The sequence below is a fragment of the Coloeus monedula genome (genome assembly GCF_965178545.1).
Source record: "Coloeus monedula genome assembly, chromosome: 5".
In the NCBI taxonomy this organism is placed as follows: Eukaryota; Metazoa; Chordata; class Aves; order Passeriformes; family Corvidae; genus Coloeus; species Coloeus monedula.
The window spans coordinates 1,260,160-1,287,124 of record NC_138785.1 but is presented as its reverse complement, the minus strand read 5'-3'; the positions used below and the strand labels follow the sequence as shown (position 1 = coordinate 1,287,124).

Genomic DNA, 26,965 nt, shown 5'->3' with positions numbered 1-26,965 from the left:
GAGAGGCTGTGGAGATGCTCCTCTTGAGCTGACACGCCTGTGATTCCACTGATGGTGGTTTCTAAGGTCGACAGCCTTCTTTAACAGCTGCAGTGGAAAGCTACATTTAAGCTCCAAGAAATGAAGGAGCCTGCATCTAGTTTCCTTTTTTCCTTTGCCACATTCTTCAGGAATACTGGGTTATTTTTTTTTCAAAGGGCAGCTAATTATTGCCTGTAGGAACAAGCACAGCTGATGTTCTCATAAGGTAGAACAGCCTAATAATTTGTATATACTGATTTCCACTCTACTTACTTGGAAAATCAGCATTGCATCGATTGATTCATTGCACAAAAAAAGGTAAGGTTTTTCAAAAGCAACTAGTGATTTTGGATAGCTCAGTTTTCACAGAGATGACACAGTTCAGTGCTCAAACCCATTTCATTCCTCTGGGAGAGATCCTTTGTGCTGATTTTTCCTTGACAAGCACTTACTCCCTGGAAGCTGAGCAAAGCCTTGTCAGTAATTTCACCATAAACCATTAGGATTCTCCGTGTTTCCTGCTGCTGCTCTCCCCAGCATTGCACACTCGCAAACTGTGCTTCTCACAAAGAAAACTGAGTTTAACTTTCTTTTCAGCTTCTGGAAAATCGAGGATTCCTGAGAGTCTGGTCTGTTTCCTTTTTTTTTTTTCCCTTCAGGTTTTGTTTTTTAAACCAACATCAATATTGTCTCCTCTGGGCTGATCAAAGCCTGCTTGCTACTTCAAGGATCACAGGTTAGCAATAAATATAGATTAGTTATGTAATGGTCAGAGTCAAAGCACAAACACAGTGATAACTATAGGGATAATTGGACTTGCTCTGTCACAGAGGGAACTTGACCAGCTGAACCCAAACAGCAGTTATTTTTATAAGCTTGCATGTTTCCAGCCCCTTGGGATATTCAAATGCTTTACAAACTATTTTAATGTACCCTCACAGCCTGCCTGACACGAAGGTGAATTTACCCTTACTCTGAAGCTGCTGTGTGCACGTAGATTTGAACTCCCCGAGCTTTGCATGCCCGTGCTGAACTTTGAGTGCACCTAAGTCGGGTGGGTATGAAAATTACCATTAACCTTTGCATCCGTGGGTTTAACTCACTGGTCAAAAGTCACACAGGGAGCAGCACTCGGGTCTCCAAAGCGCCACAGAGCCAAAACCACGGGACCATTTGGTTTTTCCTCTGAAGGGTTTTTAAACAACACAGATAGAAATGTCTGCTGTAAGGATACATGGAATCATAGAACGGTTTGGGTTGCAAGGGACCTTAAAGATCATTCCAGTTCTACTCCTTGACACGGGCAGAGATACCTTCCACTGTTCCAGGTTGCTCCAAGCCTCGTCCAGCCTGGCCTTGGACACTTCCAGGGATCCAGGGGCAGCCACAGCTTCTCTGGGCAACCTGTGCCAGGGCCTCCCCACCCTCACAGGGAAGAATTTTTTCTGATATCCCATCTAACCCTTCCCTTTCTTGTCAGCATGAAGCCATATTGCCTCTTTCCCTCTCCCCCTGCAGAACAGGCCCAAACACATGGAGTTCACGCTGGCTGCCTCCATCTCCTTCCCAGCAGTGCCCCTAAATCCCTTGGTTGTGGTCACTGCCCCGAACTACGAGTGGGATTTTGGAAAACCACCACAGCTTTACGGACTTCTTAAACACTGAGTCTTAGGCAACAAGACCCAGAAAAATTAGAATGGAATTGAGAAAGTGAGATAAAATTCCAGCAGGACTTACTTGCCCTTCTCTGCACCTTGCCAGTTCTAAGAGTCATATTCTTTTTCAAGATAAAAATGAATAAAAATGGAAGGGAGCAGCACACGGCAGGCTTGGGTTTGAAGAACATTTCACCCTGTGCATAGAGGAGTTGCTGCAGCAAAAGTAGCCTTTCATTTCAGTCTTATATGTTACTAGGGAAAGGGTTAAAAAAAGCTTGAGATGGATGAATTTTTAGCAAACTGATTCAGAGTTAATTTGCTGGAAAATGAATAGAAAAAAAGAAATCTATGTTCTCTCTCGATGATTTATGTCACTGTGCTTATTATCTCCGGAGGAAATCCTCCTTTGTGTGCTGTCTGAACAGCCAATAACTACAGATACTGGAAGGAGTTTAAAGGAAACAATTTGCCTTTGCTCTGAACTTCTTCCTTTTATCTCTTAATTTCAACCTCTGGTGGTGCAGCAAGATTCTGACACTCATCACCGTGCCAGGATTTGCATACCAAGTATTTATTCTTTTCCTGGTCTTTGCTGTACAGTATTGTAACACAGCCCTAAATCCATTAAAAAAAAAAAAAAAAGTGTTAGGGTACAAAAGAACTTATAACACTCAAACTCAAGGAATAAACGGGGCTGCGAGACAACAGCTCAGCTTCCACGGCACTTCAGGCATCTTATGCTGTCAGTGGGAATTGCAGACACAGCCTGGAAACAAGGAAAAGGACAGTGCTGCAGGCCTTTGTGCCACAGAAAGGCCTAAGCAAGTAAATAAAGTCCAGGACAAATCCCTGTTTACATTTTGCAGGGCAGTAAATACGGGATCACCACGGATAACACAGGGAGCTCAGTTCCAGCACACACAGGCTCGGAAACACGGGATATGCACGGAACAGGCGAGAACATGACGCTTTTGCCGAAGATCGGCAGAACGCGGGGCTCATTTACAATGACTTTACAAACAAACACATTTTCCTATCGCTTCGCCAGTGTTCTAAAGGCAACTTTAACAATCGTCCCCCGGCCCTGCCCGGAGCCCCCCCAGCGCCCTCACAGAGCCGCGCACGCGCCGCAGATCTCGCCGCACGATCTCACACTGCCGCGCGATGCTTCCGCCAGGAAAAAGAGTCCCCTTTCTCCCCCCAGCCCTCCCACTCCCCCTCACAGATGCCGGGCCGGGGGAGGAACAGGGAGGGGTGAACCGGGAGGGGAGAACCGGGAAGGGGGAGCCGCCTCCAGCCGCCGCCGGCCTTCCGTATCCCTGACGCGCGGCTTTGTCCCCCGCCGGCGGCGCTGAGGCAAGGCGGTTCCGCGCTGAGGGGCGCTCGCGCCGCCTCGCCGGCGCTTCTTTCTTCCCCCCCCTTCCCCTCCCCGATCCCCCCGGGAAGCGGCTGGCTGCGGGCTGCCTCTCGCTCCCCTCCCCTCCCTTTTCATTTTTGTTTTATTTTAGTTTAGTTTAACCCCCCTCCCTCCCTCCCGCGCGGCGGCGGCGGCGGCCCGCCTACCCCCGTCCTCCCCCCCAGATACCCCCTCACCCTTCCTTCCCCCGTCATGGCGACATGAGGAGCCCGCCGGCCACCGCCGCCGCCGCCGCCCCGGGCATGGGCCCCGCACGGTGCTGAAGCGCCGCGGAGGAGCCCCGGCGCCGCCGCCCCGCCATGGGGTGCTGATGGCCGGGCCCCGCCGGGCACCCCGCCGCCGCGCAGGGGAGGTGAGAGCCGGGAGGGGACGGGGGCATGGGGGTGTGGGGGGCGTGCGCGGTGCGCGCACGGCATCGCTGTGCAACGCTGTAATTATAAACGCTGTAATTACACACGCGCAAAATAAACGCGCGCAAGGCATCCTGCGAGCGATGCTTTGTGTGCCCGTGCGGATGCGGTGCCCGTCGGTGCCGGCGCGGGGTCCTCTCCCGCCCCTCCGCCGTGACCCCGTGCCCCATGCAGGGGCTCAGCAGCGCATCTGTGCCCCGGGTGTGACTCTGGTCACAGCGCGACGCGCGGGATTTACAGTCATAGAGTGTTAAGGGGTTGCAATGCACTTTAAAGATCACGTAGTCGCAACCCCTATGCCATGGGCAGGACACCTCCAGGTGACCAGGTTCTTCCAAGCCCCATCCAGCCTAGCTTGGAACACTTTCAGGGTTGGGGCATCCACAACCTCCCTCGGGCAACCTGTTCTAGTGTCTCACCACCCTCATAGTAAAGGATTTCTTCCGAATATCTAACCTAAATTTCCCCTCTTTCAATTTGTACCCATTACTCGTTGTCCTGTCACTACAGTACCTGAAGAAGAGTCTCTCTCCAGCTTTCCTGCAGGCCTCCTGGTTTTGGGTTTTGTTCCCTTGTCTTCGTGTATTTCATTTGCAGAGATGGGCTGCACTCTCTCCCTGCTTCCCTCTTAGCTCTCCCGTCTGCGATGGAAGAAGTTTCCTTGAAGGAAGAGCAGCATTGTGTTCTCTAAATCCATCTCCAGAGGGGTGAACTGAAAGGAGTGAGATTGCCATGGGTTTTTGTGCCTACAGTAGAAAGCAAACTGACAAAAAAAATCCTCCTGAAAACTTGTCCATTGAACACAGAAAAACTTGCTCTCCTATCCTCCCCTTTTGACCCTGTGAAGGAGGGAAAAAGGAACAATCCCTCACTTTACCACTCTTAAAAGTAAGGGTGTTAGACGGCAAGCTGATTCAAGCTTGAGTTTAAAAATTATTTCAGCACCAGCCTTTGTCTGCTCCCAGACATTTCTTTCTGTGGTTTGCTGCAACAGCATGTACACGGCACAGCCCTTTTTAAGACAGACGGGTGAGATTTTTTTAAATTAAATGTTTAAACTGAGCAAGATGCGAGTGGTGCATGACACACTTGGGAAAGGGAAGCATCTCCCCTTTGCCTGCAGGGGTGACAGCTGTGCCCCCCACCTCTGCCCCACTGTAGGTGCACCTGGAGTCCAGGTCAGGCAAGGTGAGGGTGTCTCTCAAAAATCAAATCATGACATCTTTTCCTTGTCTCGAGGGTTGGATTTTGGATCCCTGCAAATGATTCAGATTAGGTTATCAAGTAGTTTGGCTGGCTTGTAGGGCAGGGGCAGGGCTCGTTCTCATCAGTGCCTACACAGACCTTGGCTTGGGATGTGGGAAGTTGATTTTTGGCGTCTCCCCAGTAGGAACTGAACTTTCACATGGAGGGGGGTGTGTGTATATAGATACACACTCACTTAATTATCCTTCACCCCCGTGTAGAACTTAGGTACAGTTTGATGTGGCAGAACTGATCTTAGCTGCTGCTTTTACTGTGTCTGTTCTGTATTCTCTGCACTTTATTTGGTCTGGGACCCTACTTAAAAATACTGATACTGCCTCTGGTGGGAGCCTTGCTCTGTCGAGATCCTGTCCACAGAAGGTCCTCCTTGCTGGATGCCAGCCAGGGTCAGGCTTTCCCACTGTTCCGTGTTTGGGGTGTCACAGGGCTGCGGCCCGTGCTGGTGAGAGCCCGCAGTGAGCAGGAACTGTGGGGCGTTTCTCTGGTCAGGTCTTGGGAGCTGTGTTTCCCTGTCTCCACACCTGTCTTCCAGCTTATAGTAACCCTTTGATGCCATCAACGTTTGTGGGTAAATGAGTTGTTCTCAGGTTATTTTCAGGTGAATCCGGTAATATGTACATACATTGATCAGTTTAATCAGGGGTCTGTCCAAGTGCGAGGCTGTTCAGTGCCGCTGTCTTTGCTCGTGTCACTGCCCTGGGAGAAGCTTTTTGGTGGACCGAGTGTTTAGAGCTTTTTAAAGCTTTGAGCATCTCCCCTGTAATTACAGTCTCTTTCATTTTCAATCCTCAGCCTTTCTGTGCTCACCTGCCTCTTAGCGTTCCTCATGCACGGACTGAAATGAGACCTCCAGCAGCGTCCCTGTGGTGGAAGGCGCCTTCCCTCAGGGCCTGCTGGAAGATGCTTTCCCTTGCACACCTGCAGCCATCCAGTGGTTAAAGCAATAATTAGTCTTGACCTCATGCTGAACTGGCTTTTTGGGAACACTTATATTCACGGGTCTAATCTTTGTGTTTTTACGAGGCACATTTTATATTTAGGAAATAAAGTTCAGCATCACGCTGATGTAAATGATCCATTTGAACTGGGCGATGGAAGGAAGAGATAAAACACCTGCAGTGTACTTCACACTGAGAGATTTTTTTTAAAAGTCAGGCAGGACCAGTGGCCTCAGGAAAACTAGACGTGGTATTTTGACTGCCAAATGGTAACCCTTAGGGCTCGATTACCTGAGCATGGACCAAACCTTGAGTGAAGAAGACACGTATCTCCAGTTGGAGTGAAACACGGCTGTGGGATCTGTATTCCTCCCCTGCAATAGGTACAATGTATGCCAAGAACTAGCTTGCCCAGGAACCTGCCTGTATATGCCTTTTTGCCTTTGCTCCCATGACTTTGTGGGGCCTGAGGAGGTCCTGACCAAGGAGTGGTCACCAGCACACTCCAATGAAGCACCAGGATAGCCAGGCTGGTCATCAAGGAGGTGGATTTCAAGGGGGATTCTACTTCACTGAGAATAGTTTCTTTGAGAACACAGCACAATAACAGCTATTTTCAAAAGCCAGAAAAGCACAGTGAAGTCATTGAGATGGAAGGAAATCTCAGGTGCCTCCAGTCTCTGTACGAAGCAGATGTGGTCTGACATTTTCCCTTCCTGTGTGTTTGCTGACTGCAAATATTATCAACACTCATTTACTAACCACAGCGGGTATTTGCACTTGCTGTGCCATAAACTCCTCTAAAAGCTCACTCATAAATAACATGTTACTGCAGATACTCCATATTGCTCATCGGCCCAGACACCAAACATCTTTACCAGGATGATGGGCACTGCTGGATGAATCCATCTGCCAGAGGCTTTTGTACCTTTCTGGTGGTTTTTCACCGCACACAGCAAGATCCTGTTTCTTGGCTGGGGTGACTTGACTACAGTGGTCTGCTGGACAAGAACTTGGCTCCTAAAAACCTCAACCTTTACCCTTTTTAATAATTTTGACTGTAAATCTTGGGGCTGTTGGCATGCTCCTAACTGCAGCCATGCAGCTGAACCATCAAACTAAGCTTAGTCTCTGTTTGTGAGAGCCCTGCGAGTGTGTCCATGCATGCAGTGACAGGAGCAAAGTGGGATTCACACAACTCAGCAGTGGAAGCAGCAGCAGGAGCACTCCAGCTGCTGTTACAGACTGCCTCAGACACTCTGCTTCCTTCCCCTTTATCTGTACCCCACCTCTCAGAGCTGCCATGTCTGCGTTCATTTTATTTTAGGCTCGGGACTGGTTTTAGGTTGTCCGGAGCTGTGGGTGTATCAAGACTGTCATAGGACAGGCAAGATGAACACACAGGGAAGAGCCAGGACTGTGCCCGTGCCATGCTATTTTTGCGGACAACTGGAATTACGTCCTTTTCTGTATTGTCTCAACAAGACGCTAATTAGTCAGCAAGCTCAAGCTCCTGGAGGATAATTAAGCTTTATAAGAGCAACCCTCTTTGGTTGATGAGAAAGAAGAGGCAGTACCCTCAGAGCACAAGAATGCTGCTCTGCAGCTACTGTGCTGTACCTCATAATTGATCTATTGTTTCAACAGCAGATAATTCCTCATTTCCTCATAATTACCTCTTTTTACTGCCTCACACTGTATCCTGATATTAGCTGTAATCACTGATTTATCCTGAAGCCAGTCAGAATCTACAAAGCAAAGTATTGGCCTTGGTGAGCACTTACGCTTTCAGACAAAATTTTCTTTTGTTGTTGTCAAGAGGAATCAAGCCATTGTAGTCAGACATTTTTTGGATGTGGGTGTTGAACTGGGTATAAACTTGTTTGGTTTTATTGCTGTTCATTGATGTTAATGACTGACTACTGCCAAAAGACAAAAAGAGGTACTGCTGAATCCTGTCTGTGTGTTTTTGCCCACAGAGGCATTGTATTTATTTGGTTTCAGGGGATTATTTTACTCAAAAGGTGGTGCATGATGCTTTAAATTCCAAATGCCTGTTGGCCCTTGCCTGTAGAGAGTTAGTTTTTATGAGCTTGAAAGCCTCTGGCCCTATTAAATGAAATTACTGCTCTCCTTCATACTTTGTGAGCTTGGTTTTCCTCCGAGTGACTTCCTTCAAGTTACTGTTGATTTATACCAAGTTACATTGGTGGTGGGAGAAGTGAATCATGCTCTGCATGTGTTGCTTTTAGAAGACTACCAGTGAGACATTACATAAAGCCAGGTTTGATTTGCCCCTTTGTCTTTTGATTTTAAAGCCTTCCTGCTGCCTGAAGAACAGATGAGCTGCTCTGGGCCCTTAGATCTGGGCTGCTTTGAGCCTTTAGCCCTTGAGATCCCAGAGTGCTTGAGGCTAGAAAGTACCTCTGAAGGTCACCTTGTCTGAGGCCCTTGCTTAAGCAGGCCCACTTAAGACCAGTTGCTCTGTACCAGGTCCAAACATGGAGCCTTTTCAGTGTCTCCAGGGATGCAAACTCCACAGCCTCTCTGAGCAACCCAGCCAAAGCTCTGTCACCCTCCCAGTAAAGAAATGTCACTGGTTACCGCCCTCTGGATACAGTCATTCAGCCACTTTTCAATCCACCTCACTGTCTGCTTATCCAGACCCTACTTCCAGCCAGGAGTCTGCCCAGATTGTCCTTGGCCTTCCTCTTGCTACCCAAGTACTCAAGTCCCTTTAGTCTCTCCCATAGCTTGCCAGACGCAATTCCAGCTGGGCTTTGGCTTTTGTGTAACCTCATCCCCAGCTGCTTTTGCTATCCCGTGGTCACTGCAGCCAAGGCAGCCTCTGACACTCACATGTCCCAACAAGCCCCTCCTTGTAGGAGGGTGGGAGGTCCAGTGGAGCCCCTCTGTCCCGGATCCTCCTGGCTTCCTTATGCTCTGCCACATTGTTCTGCCTGCACATGCCACAGTCGTTGGGAGTCCTCCACGGGGACCAAGGCACCAGCATCTCCTCTTTCCAGTAGAGCCTGTATCCCTCCACTGCAGCACTCCGAGCTCACAGGAGCCATCGCACCACACCTCTGTGTTCTTTCACCTGCGCACACCTCTCCATGCTACCTCCCCACGCTGTGTTCATAAGCATACACGCTTCAGGGAAGCACCCCAACGTGCTTACCTACCAGAAAGGATGTGGGGGATTTCTCCATAATGGAACCTCATAGATGTGTCCATGCTTACATGCAAATGCTGAAAGTGACCCCACTTAGGTATCATTTGTTTTTATCTTTTTGATGCTGCCTTGTCCTCTCACCCCCCATCCTTTGAAATTTATTTTGTAGTTATAAACCTTGAGGTGGGGCAGAAGCTTTCCTTTTAGTGCCAGGAGGCACCTGCTTCCACCCTTCCCCTTCTCCCCCAGACGCTTCACTTACCCTGATAGTGGAGGTGAGCATTGCCTGCTTCTTTATTGTAGGTGGGACTGAGGCTCTCCAAGCCTGACGAGTCCCAGAGAAAATCCTGTCCATCTGCCATGAAACTCTGGTGGTGTGCAGCCTGCTCACTTCCTCCTAAAACTCCTTCACTTGGCACCACAGCTCCTTCAAGACAGCCAAACCTTCTGCAGGACCAAGGCCCTTGGCACTCCCTGCAGGAGAAATGGTCCCACGGTGTGCCACCAGCGTGCCTGGGACTGGTTATACTGGAGCAGGGCTGCCAGAATCCCCCTTCACAGCAACTCGGATCCACATCAGCTCTGGCAGAAGGTGGTGCTGCCTCAGCTGCCTCTTATATAGACTTTTCCCAGGTGCTGTTGAGTGGGTGCTCGGCTCTCCCTAAGTCAAGGGGCAGCTGGTGATGCTCCTTCGAAACTGCTGGGGTTCCCTCAGCCCTCTGGCTTGGTGGCTCAGCAACAGCAACACCTTCAAGTTCCTCAGAGCTTCACAGGTGTTCCTCAGTAGTCCTAGCCCTTGACCCCAAAAGATCCAGAGAGTCCCAAAGTAGAACCCAGAGGCTGCCGTGCAAACCTTGGTCAGTTGTTTCTGGGAGCTGCTTGTCCCTTTGCCAGTGGTGTACAAGGAATTTGTACAGGGCTCAGCCATTGCTGTCTTGGATTTACCTGTCACTTACATTGGAAAAAACATAAAAACAGTGAGGGTTGTTTCAGCAGACGCTCGTTTCTCTGCTTTATTCTGCCTGGTGCTTCAGTTCTGAACAAGATGGCACCATCTTTTTGTCATGTGACCACTGTGATTATCCCAGGTGAGGGCTGACACCCCAATGCACACAATAAAGGCTCACATTCCTCACCTGTGCCTTGGGATCTGCTGCCAAACAATAGCCCATTCCTACTGAAATCCATCCCGTGGCTGATTTTTATAAATGTTGTGAGGAATTTACATCCTCCACTGATTTTTAGGTTCAAATAAACCAAAATCTCAGAGCAGAACTCATGAAAATATATTGAGTTTCATCTGCTCTTTGTATCAACACATACGTTCTGCAGCTGGAGCTGTTCTCCTAGGGCTGAATCCCGAATTCCGTTTTATCCACAGTTTGCTTGGTGTGTCGCTGCCGCAGCAGGGACAGGAGCTGTGATTAAAGCAGCCTGTTTGCACCACTCGGAATATTTAAGCCGTTACTGACCAAAGGCCTTTCTGGGCAAAGGCTGCTTGAGCAGGCTCATCTTGGCAGTTGCCAGACAAAAAGGAAATGCAAACCTCCACCTCCTCCTCCTCCTCTGGCAGTTCCTACCAGAGCCACTGGAACAGGCAGTGGGGCAGGCATGGGTCTGGAAGCACGCCCATCTCACCAGGAGGGAAGAATAGTGACATTGTCTGAAAGTTCAGTCAGTAGTTCATCTTCTACCTTGTTTTTTAGAAGTCCCTACTTTGAAAAATACCATTTAAGTTTCCTGTAAACAGCAAACCCCTGATGTCAGTCACAAGGCAGGGGGAATGAAGGATAGCAGAGATCTCTTAGAACTGGTCCAGTTTATGGAGCAGCCCTTTTCCGGAGAGCCCCTCCTTCCTAGCTGCTAAATGGACCCTGGGATTTCTGTTTCAAAACAGGCATAAAAACTCCTCCCTTCCCTCCCATCAAAACACTGCTCTGCATTCCCTTTTCAACCCGTGGCTTTAGCTGGCAGGTTCCTTTAAAATGTTTGGAAAAATTCATCTGTTTGGAAAACCGGCACCAAAATGAGGTCAGCTTTATTTGCACTCCCAGGAAAAATCTGGTTGGAGGAAAAGAAGTGGCGAGCGAGCGTGGGATGAGCCCACCTGAACGAGGCTGCCAAAATACCTCACAGACTTGCCTTTGTGGCAGGTTGTGGGAGGCAGCTCGGGTGAGTCACACAGACAAGTGGCAAGGGCCCTCTTCCTCTCCCAGCCTCCAGAAAATTGCCTCTTTCCCAATTCGGGCTTAGCCACCGCTCAAACTGCTGGTTTAAGGTGTGAGATCACCCACAGCCCCCTAGGTCTGACACGAACGCACTTCTCATGGGGAAAACTCTTACTGTACTTTGTATGTGACCATACTTTGTATTCTTAGTGTTTGTATCTGCTTCAAACTGACTTGCTTACTTAGGTGTTAACATTTGAAATTATATTCCCAAACATACTTTACCCAGCCATTTAGCTTGCAAAATTTTTATTGTCTCACAATAATAGTGTCAAGCTGCTTCCACTGGCCATTTATTTTGTACAACCCAAACCAGGTGATCGGAACCCACACTGGTCATCTGCTCATTTATTGCTGTCACATCAGGCTGTGCTTTGGGATTTCCCTCTGCCCAGCACAGAGTTCCAGACTGCTTCTCTGCTGGGGGTAAGGAAAGAGTTAAGCTGAGAGAAAGCCCCAGGTACTAAAATTAACATCCATCCCAGCCCCCGCCCACAGCTTTGAAATTTCTAATCACAACTTGCAGTTAGGCATTCCTGCTAGCAGTAGGCTTGGATCCTTTGAAATCACAGATGGCTGGCTGGAGCTGCGAGGAATTCAGTCTCTTCCTCTCTTCCTTCTGCTTCGCCTTCCCCCCACTGCCCAGAAGAATCTGTTTGAAGGTCATCTGTGAGGTTTTATTATTGCTTGCTAAAGCTGAAGCAGATCTGGCTGCTGGTCCCTGATAATACTTAACGAGGCCTGCAGAAATTGGTGTGGTGGTTCAGCTCTACTGGATTTGCCCCCCTTGTTCAGAATACCCACCTGGTTTGATGTGCAAAACAAAGGCAGTGGAGTTTGGGCTGTCTCTAGTCCTAGAACTCTTGTTAATTGTTTCCAAAATGAGCCGTGTTAAAAAAGCAAACAGACAAGCCCCCCCATAGCAAACAGAAAACAAGTCACAATCGAAACCAAAGAAGTTTTTGTTACTGCCCTAAATTACTTCAGTGATCCTGTTTATAGTGCAGTTGTATCAGGACAGTTAAATTGCAACTGGAGGCAGGAAAATCAGGAGCTGTGTTAGGAGCTTGTCCTGCTAGTGGATAGTACCTTCCTGGAACAGCATCTTTTGTGTGCAGGAGGCACTTTTTATAGTCACTGCAAGTGATTACAAGGTTTGGAAAAAACCCAACTCCTCTATTTTGCATCCTACATGAATGCACCCCCCAAACCATGAAGTGTTTCTGGCCAGGGAGTCGTCTGCCCCAATTCCTGCAGAAACTGCTTTTGGAAACTGTAGCCTGCAGCACTTCGCAGCCTAAAATCTCTCCAGGGAAACGGAAAAGTATTTCTTTGAGCCAAGGTAGCTATAAACTTGGACCAAAGAGAGATCTTTAGGAGATGAGAGGTCTTTATTTTATGGATCAGCTCGGGGTATTTACCGTGGATAAGCAGGTGATCTTTAATGCCTCTCACAAGTGAAAACTTTGCACCAAGGTTTTCGCTCTAATTTTAGAGCGAGATCCGACTTGCAGCTCCTCACAGAAGATGTCAAAGCCGGTGCCTTGACTGGGATCACTTCTCCTTTATTAACTCCCCATCTATTCTTTAAGAGGTTTCAGTGCAGCCAGTTGACCTTCCAGTGAAGATTAGGAACTTTAGGAACTGTTTGAACAGTGGTTGAAAAACTCCCAAAGTAATCACAGAGGAGAAATAACCCGAACCCAAAAAGCCAGCACCCTAGAGCTAAAGTTTAAGTCAGGGAAAGAAGCAGACAGCTGGGGTGAGTTAGTTCATGGTGGCTGTCCTGGCTTGGGCACTTCCTCCAGCCATGGAGGAACTCAGGCTCGGGTGCAGAAAAACACGGGAAGATTTTGGCTGGAGCAGATGTTTGGCGTGGGGGCACGCTCAGCCGCCCTGCTGGCCCTGCTGCTGTGTGAGAGGTGCTGCCACACCGACAGGGACCTGCAGTGCTGGGCTCGCTTTCTGGGCTGCTCAGGTATTATCATCCTGAGCTGGGCAGAGAGAAGAGTCCGTGGACCTCCGTGTGCTGGATTTTGGGAAGCTGTGCCAGCCCTCCTGCTCCTCATCCTCTCAGAGCCCGATCTGCCCCGGCTCCCTTGTGTTTTGGGAAGCCTGCACCAGTCCTGCTGGCTGTTTTTCCAGTGGCACGCATTTATCTGATGGAGAGCTATGTAAATGCAGATGCAAACTGGATTCAGCCCCGGGGTGCTTGGCCAGTCGCCTGGCTGTGCTCTCTGTGCTGGAAAACTGTGCACCACTGTTGCTCCAAGGGAAACTTTCAAGCGCGTCATTCCTCTTCTTTTTTCCCTTATAAAGGTTATTGTGCCTCAGCCCTCAATTGAATTACGTCCCTGGTTTACAAAGGAAAGGTTATTTCCCCTCTCTTTTGCCCTTGGCAACTGGAGAGGAGTTGGCAGCAGTGCTCACTAAAAATGCCCCTTGCAGGGCCCTGGGTATGTCAGGGGGCTCCAGGGACGCCCCAAGCTCTCTGCTGAGGCCGCTGACCAGCCCAGGCAGCACAGGGACAACCTCGGAGGGGAGCAGGGTAGCTAAAAGCTCTCTTCTGGTTCCAGAGGCCTGTGAAACCCATTTGTGTTGTAAACACGGTGGGAATGTTTATCAGTCACAAGAGAAGAAAATGGCCTGAAACTTTTCCCTGTGTTGTCTGCAGTGATCTGGGGGTTGGCTAATTACTCTATCTTTCCTGCAAAACCAAGGAAGGACCATCAATATTTCATATTAGGAGACATGGTCGGGCTAAATATAGCTCCTGCTTTTTTCCTGACAAGCGTGGAGTGAGCTGCTCCCGGTCCCCCAGCTCTCAGCACTGGTCCCAGCTTCAGCCTGAGCCATGGGTCTGGTCCTACTCATGCCACATTCCACCTGGTGCAGTGCTCAGGCCACCTTTGCCATCTTCTCCAGCTGTGGTCTGAGACGGTGAGGGATCCAGCCTTTGGGAACTAGTCCAGCCACAGGGAAAACTGGCATCTGATGGGAGGATCATGAGATGCTAATGAAGCCCCCAAGGGAAGGAGCTGGAGGTGAGGCTGGGAATGTGCATCCCTGTTTCCCCTTCAGCCCCATTTACACTGAGTGTCCTCAGGATCAGCCCCAGGTTTAAAAAAGAAATGCAAAATCGAGTAAATGGACGTAAATAAGCTGTGGTCGGAGGTTCTGGAGTTTCGTTTCCCCAGGCAGAGTCTCCCTCTGGGCAAATGAGGAACTTCTAACAGGGATTTTTCGGCCCGCAGTGGCCATTTGGGGGCTGGTGGGAAGAGACATCACAGAGCTTTAGGGGTCCTGTTTGGGACTCCTGGTTCCAAGGTGTTCAATCTATGCAGTGACATCTGGAAATCTTGTTTAGGGATATGCCAAACCAGTGCAGGCTGTCCCTTGGTCATGGAGCAGCATTTGTTTTAGAAAAATCTAATATAGATGGGGTTCCTGTTCAGGACAGAGGGCCCTGACATTTATTTGCCACTTAAAACATTCTGGGCTCTAGGTGGGACTGGAGTGTGGTACTATACCTGGTGCAAGTTGTGTGAATAAAGAATAATACTTGTTCTCTATCAGTCTTGATCTTAAAGGTTTCCTTTAGCTCTGGGAAAGCACCTTGAAACTTCATTTGCTCAGAGCTGCTTTTGTTATTATTTATGATAATGGATCGTTTTCCCTGTGAATTCTGTTTATTTTCTTGGGGTCGGCACCTTGTTTATTTCCTGTCAATACAGCCTGGACTGTTGTATTCATGTGAAAATGCCTGGTTAGTGTTTGGCCAATAACCACCTTTGGGGGATTGCACAAGACCTCACGCAAAGAACTGAAGTTTCAATAACTTTCCCATGGATTTACCCTTCAGGGCTGAATTGTTTCGCTTAAGTGATTTAATACTGTCAAAAATCTGCAGCCAGAGTCATGGTAGGCAGTCTTAGAACTACCTAAATGACCTTTTCCATCAGATCATCTTCTCCATTTGAGAGCAGGGGGTGGAATCCATTGCCTTTAAAGAAGTAAAAGATAAGAGCCTTGTCTCTGCTTTGTTTTCCATTTGTAATGGACAAGTTTTTTGACAGGCTGTTACTGCCAAGTGAGGCTGCGCCAGGGCCGGGGGAACAATTCCATTTCCTGCAGCTTTCGTCCCCTCTGTGCTGCCTTTTGCCTGGACAGGCACAGCTCAGTGTTTCACCAGGCTGTCTTTGGTTTTGCAGGTAGCTGTATCCAGCTGGGTGGCAGGTGGATCCAAGGGTTACCATGAAGTTTTCAGGACCCCTGGAGAGCCAGAGGTTGTCTCTCCTTCTGGAGATGGCAATCTCTAGGGAAGCTCAAATGTGGAAAGCACGTGTGCCGAAAATTCAGCCCAATCAGGTAATGTCTGTCTTTCACATCATCCATCCTAGCAGAGGCAGGAGACTGTCTGTCCGGGGGGGCTCGGTATGGGAGCAGCTGAAGGTGTTCAGGAGCAGTTACCTTTCCTGAGACTTGGGGAATCAGCCTCTGAAGGAAGTGATTCCCTCTTTATCTGAGGGACACACCTGCCTCCAGGGGCGCAGAACACACTGCACAGCACACAGGGTTAGAGCTCTGCTGGGCTTGTGAAAGCACACACATACATAGTCTTGATTAAATTGATTTTACAAATTGTGTGGATTATTAGTGCCTGTTTCTGCTGTGCGCCAACCCTGCAACAGTTCTTAAAAGTAGTTTCATTTTCTTGGAGTAGTTCACTAATGACAGCACCGATCTGGTGCCTGCTCCAGGAAGAACCCCACTGACTCCAGCCGGACTATTTATGGAGCAGGATGCAAGCTTGTGTCAAGGGAAGCAGAGCCAGGCACTGGCATGTTGCAGTGAGGAATGTTCTCACAGGACTGGAGGAAAATTCAGGGTGGAAGAGCCCACAGGGGCTCTTGTAGTCCAGGCCCCCTCTTGGCTCGTGCCACAGGGAGGTTGCACCAGGCTGCTCATGGCTTCGCACAGCCTGAAGTGGGTTTGTGCTCTTTGGGGGAGGCTCTGTCTCGCCTGAGCACTCACAAACACCTGTGCCCTCCACAAAGTTCTGTCTGAAACAAAATGTGAAACGTGAGGATGTTGCCACAGAATTTCTGGCCCTTTGTTGCCGGGTTGGGCTGAAATAACCACACTGAGGGCTCGGATCCAGGCTTGCTGTTGTTGCACCACATGAAACGTTCACACAGGTAAGTCAGCTGTTGTCAGAGCTAATCCCTGTCGTGTTTGTTTTCTCCGTCTGGCAAACAAGAAGCTGCTGCTGTGGGGGAGGAGCAAATACATTTTTAGGGGCCTCAGTATTAGTTTTGCTAATCCACATTTCAGTTTCCAAAGGAGTGATCTGGCTGTCAGAGGTGTGGAGTGTGTTGTAGCTGTGGCTGTCTTGAGGCACGTACAGCTTAAGATTCTGGCTTATGGTAAACCAGCCTGTCGTTCCCTGCTGGCAGTACTCCTGGGGTGATTATAATGTAGGGAGATAAGATTACAGGATAACAAGATAGGGTAGGGACCAAACCAGATTCATGGGTGAAGATTTCACAGGGATGAGGCACTTGCCTTTCTGCCTTGGTGAAGTTGGTTCTGGTGGCTCAGAAACCACCATCCGCCTCAGGCAGACTTCCCAGCAATCCCTCCTCTGTGCTTGTCCTTGCTCCTGGAATTTCCACCCCCAAAACACGTGTCTCAGTGTAACCTTTTTCTTTCTATTTTCCTCCATGTCAGCTCACACACTGGCGTTATCAGTGCTGTGCTACTAAATGCTTTCTAGCAGTAAGGAATCACTAGCTGGGAGTGGGAGCTGTGTGTGTGTGTGAGATGTAGGAAGGTCAGATGGAGAGGAGAGCATAAACACAGCTGCCTGTTCGGGGGAAATCCGGACTTGGGAGGCCACGGAGCAGCTGAGAACACTCCTGTCTGTAATGACACATTTCACTTTGGCGACAGTGCAGGCATGGACATTCAGTGTGAATTATCCTATTTTCTGTAATATCTGGGAGAAGATAACATCAGATTCCCTAATATCCACTGCCATCTTCTGAAAACGGCTGCAGCAGCCTAAAACCTCCCTTGCACGACACTGTTGTTTATTTCCCATGGCATGGGGAAATCTGCATCCTCTGGGGATCAGATCTGGCACCCCAAAGCGTGTGGAACTTTCCGTTCCCTTCTTCAAGGGTGGACCGGCTGCACAGAGGTTTAATGAACTCACCTGCTTTGCCACTGACAGCGTTGAGTGCGTCTGCAGAAATCAAATTATCTGATTGGAGACCCTAGGGAGGTATTTTTGGGGAGTAAACTTTCTGTTTTGACTCTTCAGGAGACATTTTTAGTTCTGGTGTTTAAAACCGGAACAAACTCAGTTTCTAAATATGTGTCAGTTGAGGTCTTTAGGGGAAGAAAGAAAGCTGTAGTTATAAAAGCAGGAAGACTTTTCATTTTTACAATGGGGTGCAGATTATGTTGGGGACTTTGTTCCTGGTGATTTAATGTACGTGATTCTTCTGTTTTGTCTGTGCTTTTTGTCTAAAAACTCCCGTTCCCTCCTTTAAATGCAGGCCAGTGTTGTGGGTATGTGCAGCATACCAAAGCCAGAGCTCACAAAGGCTTTTCAGCCTGAAAAAACAGGTGGGCTGAGTCTGGAACCTCCTCCTGCTTCTGAATGGATTCTTTTCCCCTCTGGGTCCCCCCTCCCGGCATGGGTTATATGAGATGCAGGTGACATTCAGAAGTTTTCTTGGGATTAAGGCTTGAGAAATGGAGCCGTAAAGACTGGTCAAAGGTTTATTTTTGCATATTACCACGTAACTTTGTGGCTGACAAGGGCGTGAGCCAAGAGTTTTGGGTTTGTTTTTATAGAAAGAAAGCGTCACTTGTGTCATGTCTCCTTTCTTTCCTATTCTGGCTCACTCTGTCTCCTCACTTGTTCTCTGTACCTCTTGAGGAATCAGGAGAGCTCAGTTTATTTCCAGTCCTAATAAAGGCCACCTGCTCACTGCCCAGGAGCCCACAGGCCCCAGGCAGCAACAGACAGGGGGAAAGAGCAGAACACCTGTCTGAGACAGCAGACCTTAAGGAAAAGATTATCAGCTGAGGTGTTTTCTCTAGATTAGGCAGCAATAAACTAGAGTCGTGTTTGAGTTCACAGATAGTATTTATTTTAGGCTGCATATTCCAAAAGTCTCAAGGTATGAGAGAGATCAGCATCCCTAGAGATGATTTGCTCTGTGCTTGCACTCCAGAGCGCCCAAGTCATGGCCTCTGGTTTTCCTGCCTGGAGCAGGGGTGATACACAGAAAGTACCTCTGCCCCAAGGAGGAACCTTCGCTTTCCACCCAAAGGGACTTTCTCACTTTCAGCCACCAGAGTGTCTCAGTTTTGCTTTTAGTTTCAGTTAACTAAGGATCAGTGACCTCGCTGCTTAATTTTACTGTGCTGCATTTTGTTATTTGTGTTCGGAGGGTGACCCAGGGACAGCTCTGAGGGAGAGGGATAAAGCCTGGTATTTGTGTGGGAAGCTCTTTGCCCTGCATGGAGCAGCAGCAGGGATTGTGGGGGCGGGGGGACCAGTTCTTACTCCTGCTGCCTCTCTCCTAAACCTGGCTGTAACAATCTTTCCTGGTGCTTAAACTCACCTGTCTGTCTGTGTGAGGGGATTCTGCCCCCACCCTCCTGCTCCATTATTTGAAGCTAGGGTCTGGAGTTTTTTGTAGGGTGCCAAAAAGAGCTGGAGACTGCCCTTCTTTCTTTTGCTTCCCCAGGTAGTTTTAAGGAGCCAGTTTTATTTTGGAGCCTTCCTTGTGCTGGACGTGCACCGAGCTGAGGATGTTTTGCAGCTCCTCCTTCCTCCCACAGGCGCTGTGGGGCTGGGTTTGGTTTAATTGCACATCCCAGCTGCGCTGTGGGTTTGGGTCAAACACCCTTTCCCTTCGCATGGCAAAGACCGGCCCTGCAGGCACTGCATGTGCAGCTGCTTCTCCTTGTGTTCCAGCCTGCTGGTAAAGCTCACCCCCAGTCTGAAATGGTGCCTTCTGGCTGCCCATGAAGGGCCAGAAGATCCAAGGAGAGGTCTCAGGAGGGCTGGGGAGGAGAGGCAGCACAGAGAGACAGAGTCTTACCCTTCCCAGCTGTGCTGTTTTCAGGAGAAGGCCTCACCTTTTGCCTTGGCAGGCACAGGGAAACGGGGCCCAGCCAGGACAGACACCACTGGGAGCTGTGGAAGCTTCTGCCTCTTCTGGTGGGATTGAGCAGGAACGGGATTTGCCAGGGATGGAAGGGCTAAGGGGGGGGGTGGTGTTGAAATCCTCCCATGCTGCTGAGGCAGAGCCCTCCCTCCCCAGCAGGAACACCACACATGCCATCTGCATCCCCTCCTCGAGCATTCCCCTTTCTTCCCCCCCGGGTACAGCCAGGTCCCTTCCCACTGTCCCAAACACCCTGAGCAGTGTTCAACAACCTCTCCTGGTGTATGGTGTGTTCATTGTGCTCCTGGGCCATCCTGCCCCCAGGGGGGCTCACATTTCACCCTGGAGTTGCATCGATGATTTTAGAAAGAACCAGTGTTTCTTGGAGTGCAGAAAATAGCAGGTACTTTTTATTCAAGATCCAGGCTGTAGCTGAGTAGCAGCTGAGAGCAGAGAGGCCCCTTGGAGCAAGCAGACAGTGCCCGTGACACCAGGGCACTGCTGGGGCTCAGGGCACGACACGGGCACTGTTACTATCCATGGAAGGTACACCTACTTGTTTCAGGGGTGGATGCAGCCTGAAGTATTTATTTTGTATCGGTTCTGGGGTGGTTTTATTCTAAACTCCTGCTGCTTTGCCCTCATGGTGTTGCTGGGGGCAGTTGCAGCCCTGCTTTTCATGCTTCTGGACGCATCCTTGCTGATCATGCCCAAAAATCCCCATCGGAGCCAGACCAGACAGTTGATGAGCAAGGCTCTAGGAGAGCTGGAGGTATTTCTGAACTGGGTCACAGGAAAGGATTTTATGTCAATGACTGAGCTGTGCATGTGGTTGAACTGTAGCTATTGTCCAAACAGATCGATGGGAGAGACACGGGCCAAACACCAAAAGCAAGCACCAAACCCAGACTGCAGGTGAAACTGTAGCTGCTGCAGCCCTGTTCCCAGTTAACTGAGCCACTGAGAGCTTTGTGTCAGCTGTCCACAATTTTATTTTAACTGGTACTGAGCTAAAAAAATCCCCATAATCTGAAGAAAAAAAGAAACCTTTCCTCACAAAATGCCAGCAGGGTCCCTCCACTCTGCTGTTAGCAAGGGGAGTTTTGTTCCAGCTGGGAATTTCTGTACATCCATATGGTTCTGAGGAGGTTAAAAACATAATAAAAAATAATAACTAAATAAATAATACCTTTCTGGGAACTACTCTGGAGCTGAGCCTGCCAGTGCTTGACAAACTGCAAGTCACCCATCCTCTTTTCCCCACCGTACAGTGACACTGGAGTGAGGTTTGACATTGCTGTAAGGAAAGTTGTCTTTTCCAGGGCAGGTTTTTGGGATGGGATAAGTAGCTGTGGGGACAAAGTGGTGATTGGGGCTGGCTCCAGGCTCCCCCTTTCCAAAGGAGGTTTTGTGTCTGTGCTGAGTGACTCCTGTGGAGGTAAAACCTTTGGTCCTTTGGGACCTTCTCAGCCTGTGTGTAAGAACAGTCTATTTTTCTCTCCCTCAGGATGTAGCCATTTCTCCAAGGCAGAGGGATGAAGTCATCCAGTGGCTGGCCAAGCTCAAGTACCAGTTCCACCTTTACCCAGAAACGCTCGCCCTGGCCATCAGCCTCTTGGACAGGTTTTTAGCGGCAGTAAAGGTAAATATTTGCAGCTCCACAGACAGGAACAGATTCCTGGCGCTGCCGCACTGTTGGTGTGCACGGTCCGAGCCGTGTGGCCAGATGGAAGCGCTTCCTTCCCCGGCACTTGCCCCTGCCCTGCTCACACGTGTGTGGGCAGCACCTGCTCTGCTCCAGAGCCTGATCCGGGGGCGGGGAGATTGGGCACGCAGAGACTGCTCCCTGTCTGAGCCTGGGCTGACTCGGGAAGGCAAAGGCAGTGCCCACGAGCCCCGGCCGCAGCCCCAGCCCAGCCCTGGGACACCAGCACCAGGGAAGGGCCCTGCTCACCCCCACGGCTGCCTTCCTCCCATTTGTACCACCCCGAATTGCTGGGGCACCTGCTAGCAGGAAACCAGCCGGGAAAAAAAACCGAGGAGAGGTTTGGGCCTGGCAAGGGGGCTGGTGCAGGGAAATGGGAAAAAAAATGGGTGAAGAAGATTGAGACACAGACAACGACTTTTGGGGGAGCAGTTCCCTACCAAGCTGCTCTACAGCCTGATGGACTGCATCTTGCACTGAGGTCCAAGGGGTGGGAAGGAGAAAGGGAAGCAGACACAGGTGGAGGCTGTCCATGTGACAGCTGTGCCCTCCTGCTGTGCTGAACTCAACCGGAATAGATGAGCCCCTTTGGGTTTAAGGCTGTTCCTCCATAGAAAGTGCTTTAAAAAGGGGGAAAACATTTGTGCTCCCTGCAAGTGGGACCTGCTGCCCCTCTGGCCCTGTTAGCTGGGCTGCACTTTGCACCTGCCAAGTAAAGAAAACAAACTGTGCTCCAGCCTGGAATGCCTGGCCTGGAGCTGTGAAGTCAGGCTTTGGAAGTTTGTCTCCTACCACATTTGCTCAGTTACATTCCATCCTCACCAATCCGTGTTCTCATCTGCACGTGTCTCACCCCACCACCACGGTGTTGGGTAAGCACTATCCCTTAGGAGATGGGAGCTGGAAGATGTGTTCCCAGCCTGTGCCCTTGCGTTCCTGTGTGAGAGAGTTTGGTAGAACACAAGTGACATCATTCATTAACTCCCCCCTGAAATATTAATAAACATTGATCATGTTTTCATGCAAGCCATGGAAGTTATTCAGAACCCAGAGCAGCTGATTCACTGTAATGCTGAGATGGCAAAGATTTAGATCCCTCAGCAACCAATGCCCTCTAGTGCAGGTTTTCTTTCAGCAAGTTGGAGCAGCCAGGGAGTCTGTACTGAAAGCACAGGAATACCTGTCCAGAGCCCACTGCATGCTTTGGACAGTGAGTGGGAATGGGGCCTTTGCCTGGGTGAGCACTGGGGTTTTGTGCTCCCTCCCCAGTTTTCCTCTCCCATGAAGCTCGTTCCTGTGATGCAGCTGAACTCCTGTTTTAACACCAGGGGCTTCTCTGTGGGATTTTATAATGAACACCACCAGTCCCTTCCCCAGGAGCAGACTTTGGGATTGCTGGGACTGGCTGTTACCCAGAGCCAGCAGTGTTGGTGTATCTCACTGCACAGCACTGGTTAGCTCTCAGGAGGGCCCAGTTCCAGTCCTGCCCTAAGGGAATTCATTCCCTTGGACACCTGAATGCACAAGTGCAGGTTGTGAGTGGAATTCAGGTTCGGCGCAGGATTTTCACTCCCCTTTGCCTTCACCATCCCTGACTGCAGGCAGGAGGCCCAGCTGCCAGGCGCTGTTCATGGCTCTGCAGCTGTGCCAGGCTTTAGGAACAGCCTCTGCTTTTCCCAGCCCCAGCCACTCTGGAAGAGGTGGCCACGGCCAGTGGTTGTTACATTGACAGTGGAAGTAAAGCCCTTGTCAAGGTGGTCACATGCACAAATCTCACAAAAACTCCCCCTTTCCCCTCTAAAGTCCACTTACCTTGCCTAAAAACCACCTCCCTGTGGAAGGGACCAGCTCTCCCCCACTAATCCCTGGGCCACATTTTTGGGAACTGTAGTGTGAAATTACAAGTGGTAATTTCACAAGGGTTTTTTTAAAAGTTTTTCTGAGTTACAGTTCCCCAGGCAAAGACAGTCTTTTCCAATTCCTATTTCCCTTCCCGTTCTGTGTCAGACCCGCGGCAGCACTCAGAACAGAGCTCTGCTGCAGCAGGTGAAGTGGCTTTTCTGAGAGGGGACGAGATCCCCTTAGGATTTTCTTTCCCAGTTCTGCTGCAGTGCCTAAACCCGAGCTCTTTCCAGTCCCACGCTGCCCACTCCGATCACGGGGCTGGCAGATCCCTGCCCTGCCTGACGTCACGGAGCAGGGATTTGTGCTTGGCACAGCTTGCCACTGCCAGGGCGTAGTCAGAGGTCAGCCTGCACATCCACAATGAGACGCTGGGGCTCGGGATGCCCCAACAGAAGGATCAGGGCATCATTGCTGCATCACACTGACACAGAGCCCTCTCTGCTCTCCTGTCCCACAGGCCCGTCCAAAGTACCTGAACTGTATTGCAATCAGCTGCTTCTTCCTTGCTGCAAAGACCATTGAGGAAGATGAGGTAATTCTGTTCTTCCTACCTTGGCATTGTTGGGATATCTGCCCTTCCAGCCCTACCTTTACCTGCTTGTGGTGGCTGATGCTTGTCAGGACAGGAACAAAGCATCTAGTGTGATTTCTCTATAATGATTTGTTCTCGTTTCCTTTTTTGCCTTGGCTTTTGCAGAGGATTCCAGTACTGAAAGTGTTGGCTCGGGATAGCTTTTGTGGTTGTTCTCCAGCTGAAATTCGCAGAATGGAGAAGATCATCCTGGATAAACTGAACTGGGATCTTCACATGGCAACGCCACTGGATTTCCTTCATATTGTAAGTAAGGGGCTACCCATGTCCTTTCTGGTGTCTGTCAGTGCAAATAATGTGTCAAGAAGCACCCAGACAAAAATTCTACTTGTAGGGTAGCAAAGACTTTGGAATACACTTGTAATTCCTCTGTACCTGTAGTTTCTGAAAGAAAATGCCTTGCCAGAGAATTTCAGAGGAGACCTGTCACTCTTGGAGTGTAATATCCAAAACATGGGTCTGTCCTCTTTGGCCTGGTCTGGGGTGTGTTAAGCCACAGACTCACAGCTCCTGAAAATCGTGCCCCTAACTCTTCACTGCCAGTGGTTTTCCTCAAAGCTAAATGCCAGGCAGCAGGGAAACAAGGAGTGCAGCCATGGAGAAAGACCCAAGGGTGGGCTGTGATTGTGGATCCATGCCTGCTGCAGACCTGCACGGCCAAGAGCCAGATCCGTGCATGAGAGGAGACCAAGGGAGGTGTCCCGAGGTTCTCTGTGGAATTTTATCCTCGCTCCTCGCCTGAGGCGTTTGTCTGGGACCCCAAACACCACATGTGCGCTGCAGAGAGAAGGGTGGATGGGAAGGCCTTTTGCAGAGCCCTAGAGCCTGGTGCCCAAGCAGGTCGCACTGGAAAGGCCGGTGGGTTTTCAAGCTTTGGGGGGTTCAGCACAGCGGGTTTTTCCCCATGGGGCGGAAGTTGCCTCCAAGGTTAGGCTGGAGGACCCGTGTGTGTCCAAGCTGTTACAAAGGTGCGCCATGGCCTGGCCAGCGCCACCAGCTGCCTCCTGTGCTTGTGTCCCGCAGTTCCACGCCGTGGCGGTGTCCAGCAGGCCGCAGCTCCCGGCCCTGCTGCCCACACCGAGCCCCTCGCAGCACGTGGCGGCACTCACCAAGCAGCTGCTGCACTGCATGGCCTGTTTCCAGCTGCTGCAGTTCAAGGGCTCCATGCTGGCGCTGGCCATCGTCAGCCTGGAGCTGGAGAAGCTGCTCCCCGACTGGCTGGCTCTCATCATCGAGCTGCTCCAGAAGGCACAGGTGAGGAGGGCAGGGCACATGGAGCGGGAAGGGACCGGGGCTGCATCCTGCTCGGTGCTCCAGCGATCCAGGCCAGCTGGGGCTCTGGGATTCCTTGCTGCCCATGGCTGCCTGCTGTTCCACTTGTGTGGGGATGGCTGGGTCTCAGCTCAGAGGGACAGCAGTAGGGACAGTGCTGCCAGGTCTCAGTCCTGACCACATCCACTGGGTGATGGGGAGGAGCCGTGTGCCATGATGTACACAGGCCCTTGCTGCACCAGGGAGAAAACACACCAGGGAAAAACTCAACTTGTTAGCAGCTCTGCTATTCATTACAGCATACAGGGAGCCTAGCAGGTACTGGGAACACACTCTGGCTGCTAAAAACAGGCAGTGAAATCCTTTAATACCTCAAAGTTCTGCCGCCTTCCCCCTTGATTCCCATTAGGTGCAGGAAGGAGCAGGGGGTGTATCTGCAGAAGTCACTGTGGTAGGGGTCCTGTGTCCAGCATGTTGCTGGCAAGTGAGGCACACAGGGGGCCGGGGCATTGGGAGCCCGTGCCCTCTCCTCACCCTGCCAGTGATCCCACAACAGCCAGTACCTCTGCTTGTCTTCCCACTCCAGATGGACAGCTCGCAGCTGATCCACTGCCGGGAGCTCGTGGCACATCACCTTTCCACTCTGCAGCCTTCTCTGCTGCCCAACTCTGTATATGTCTACAGTCCCCTCCAGCAGACCCTGGTGACCTGTAACAGAGGAGCGTTCCACCGCCAGCCCTCCTCTGTCCCAGGGCCGGGTTTCTCCAAGGACAACGGCCGGCCAGAAGCGCCCGTCACAGGTACAGCCGCGCTCTACCCGCACCTGCCCGCCCCCGGCAGCGGCTGCAAGCCAGGCTCCGCCAAGCGCAAGGTGGAAGAGATGGAAGTGGACGACTTCTACGACGGCATCAAGCGCCTCTACAACGAAGACCTGGCTCCGGAGGCAGTGGCCCTGGAGAACATGGGCTCTGTTTGCGGTGCCGACGTCTCGCGGCAGGAGGGCAGCGTGTCCCCTTGCCCGCCTCTGCAGCCGGTGTCTGTCATGTAGCTGCGAGTGCCACCACGGGACCTGGCAGCCCGTGGCCTCAGCGGGGCGAGAAGGGGCCGTACCTTGTCAGGCTGAACTGAAGGGAGCCAAAAGAAAACCAGGAAAAAAAATCCCAACCCTTTTCTGAATTTTATTTCTTGTGCGGCTAATTATAGTTCCACTATTTAAGCACTTAAAAACACAAAAAAGTATAAAAATCTAAAAAAGACCCAAAAACCAAACAAAAAAAGTAGCAAAAACCTGTTCCTTTCTAGTGTTGTCGGTTCCACTGTTTTTCTGCTCCTGTGTGTTGTAACCCATTCTCCACATCCGAGAGCTCACATCAGCCCTGTGGAGCTGTTCCAGGTTTCCCAGCCAACTAATGCCTCTCTGATCCCATTCCCACCTGCTCTCTGCTCCCTTTTCTGCTTCCTCCTCTTTTAGTTCTCAGCCAGTCTCATGCATGACGTTCTGTCCTGCCCCACCTCCACCACAGCTTTCTTTTGCCCTTCTAAACAGAAAACCTCTTTTGTTCATACTTGGGTGTTTAAATGTGAGAATATTGAAAAACTGGATTTAAACAAGAGATTAGGCAGGAAAAAAACCCAAACCAATACTTGCAAGCTGCCCCACACTTCAGTAATTCCCATGGGAGTGTGAAGGTGCTCTGTGCCTTGCACAGAGACTTCTCCCAGTTACACCAATTCGCCTTTCCCTACATAGAAAGCAGTTACTGGGTTTTGTATCACTAGAACCAAAACTACTTTTTCCTTGCTGTGTTGCACTCAGTGTGGATTCTCACCCAAGGCTTGGTTCTCTCCCATCAAGTGTCACCCTTCAATTGTGCAGAGCCTCGTTTTCCCTGCACATTTCCCAGCACTGCTGGGTGAGGTGCTGGGGTGGCTGCGGACGCCAGAGGTTTGGAACATGTGTCATTATCAGCCACAGAACCAAAACAAAACACCCCGACCCTCGAGTTTTGTGTTCATGTAACTTCTAACCAAGAGTCAGACCTTTAACGCGTCTCCTCCGTGTGACACCCTGTTCTCAGAACACCCTGTCCCGACTGTAAGCTCTCTCCACAGCCCTGAGGAAGGTATTGTATCCAGAGCCATTGTACTGATGAAAGCCTTCTGGTAGCAATAAAGAAAGTTGTCCTGGA

At 50.3% G+C, this 26,965-nt stretch overlaps 1 protein-coding gene across 1 annotated transcript; it reads left to right on the top strand.

Annotated features, from left to right (window-relative positions):
* Positions 1–3,089: 3,089 nt before the first annotated feature.
* On the top strand, positions 3,090–26,965 carry CCNI (cyclin I). The gene is made up of 7 exons (XM_082281810.1): positions 3,090–3,448; positions 15,325–15,481; positions 20,810–20,944; positions 23,370–23,444; positions 23,610–23,750; positions 24,528–24,758; positions 25,363–26,965. The coding sequence occupies exons 2-7, from the start codon at positions 15,368–15,370 to the stop codon at positions 25,822–25,824; spliced, it is 1,158 nt and encodes a 385-aa protein (XP_082137936.1). The 5' UTR covers positions 3,090–3,448; positions 15,325–15,367; the 3' UTR covers positions 25,825–26,965.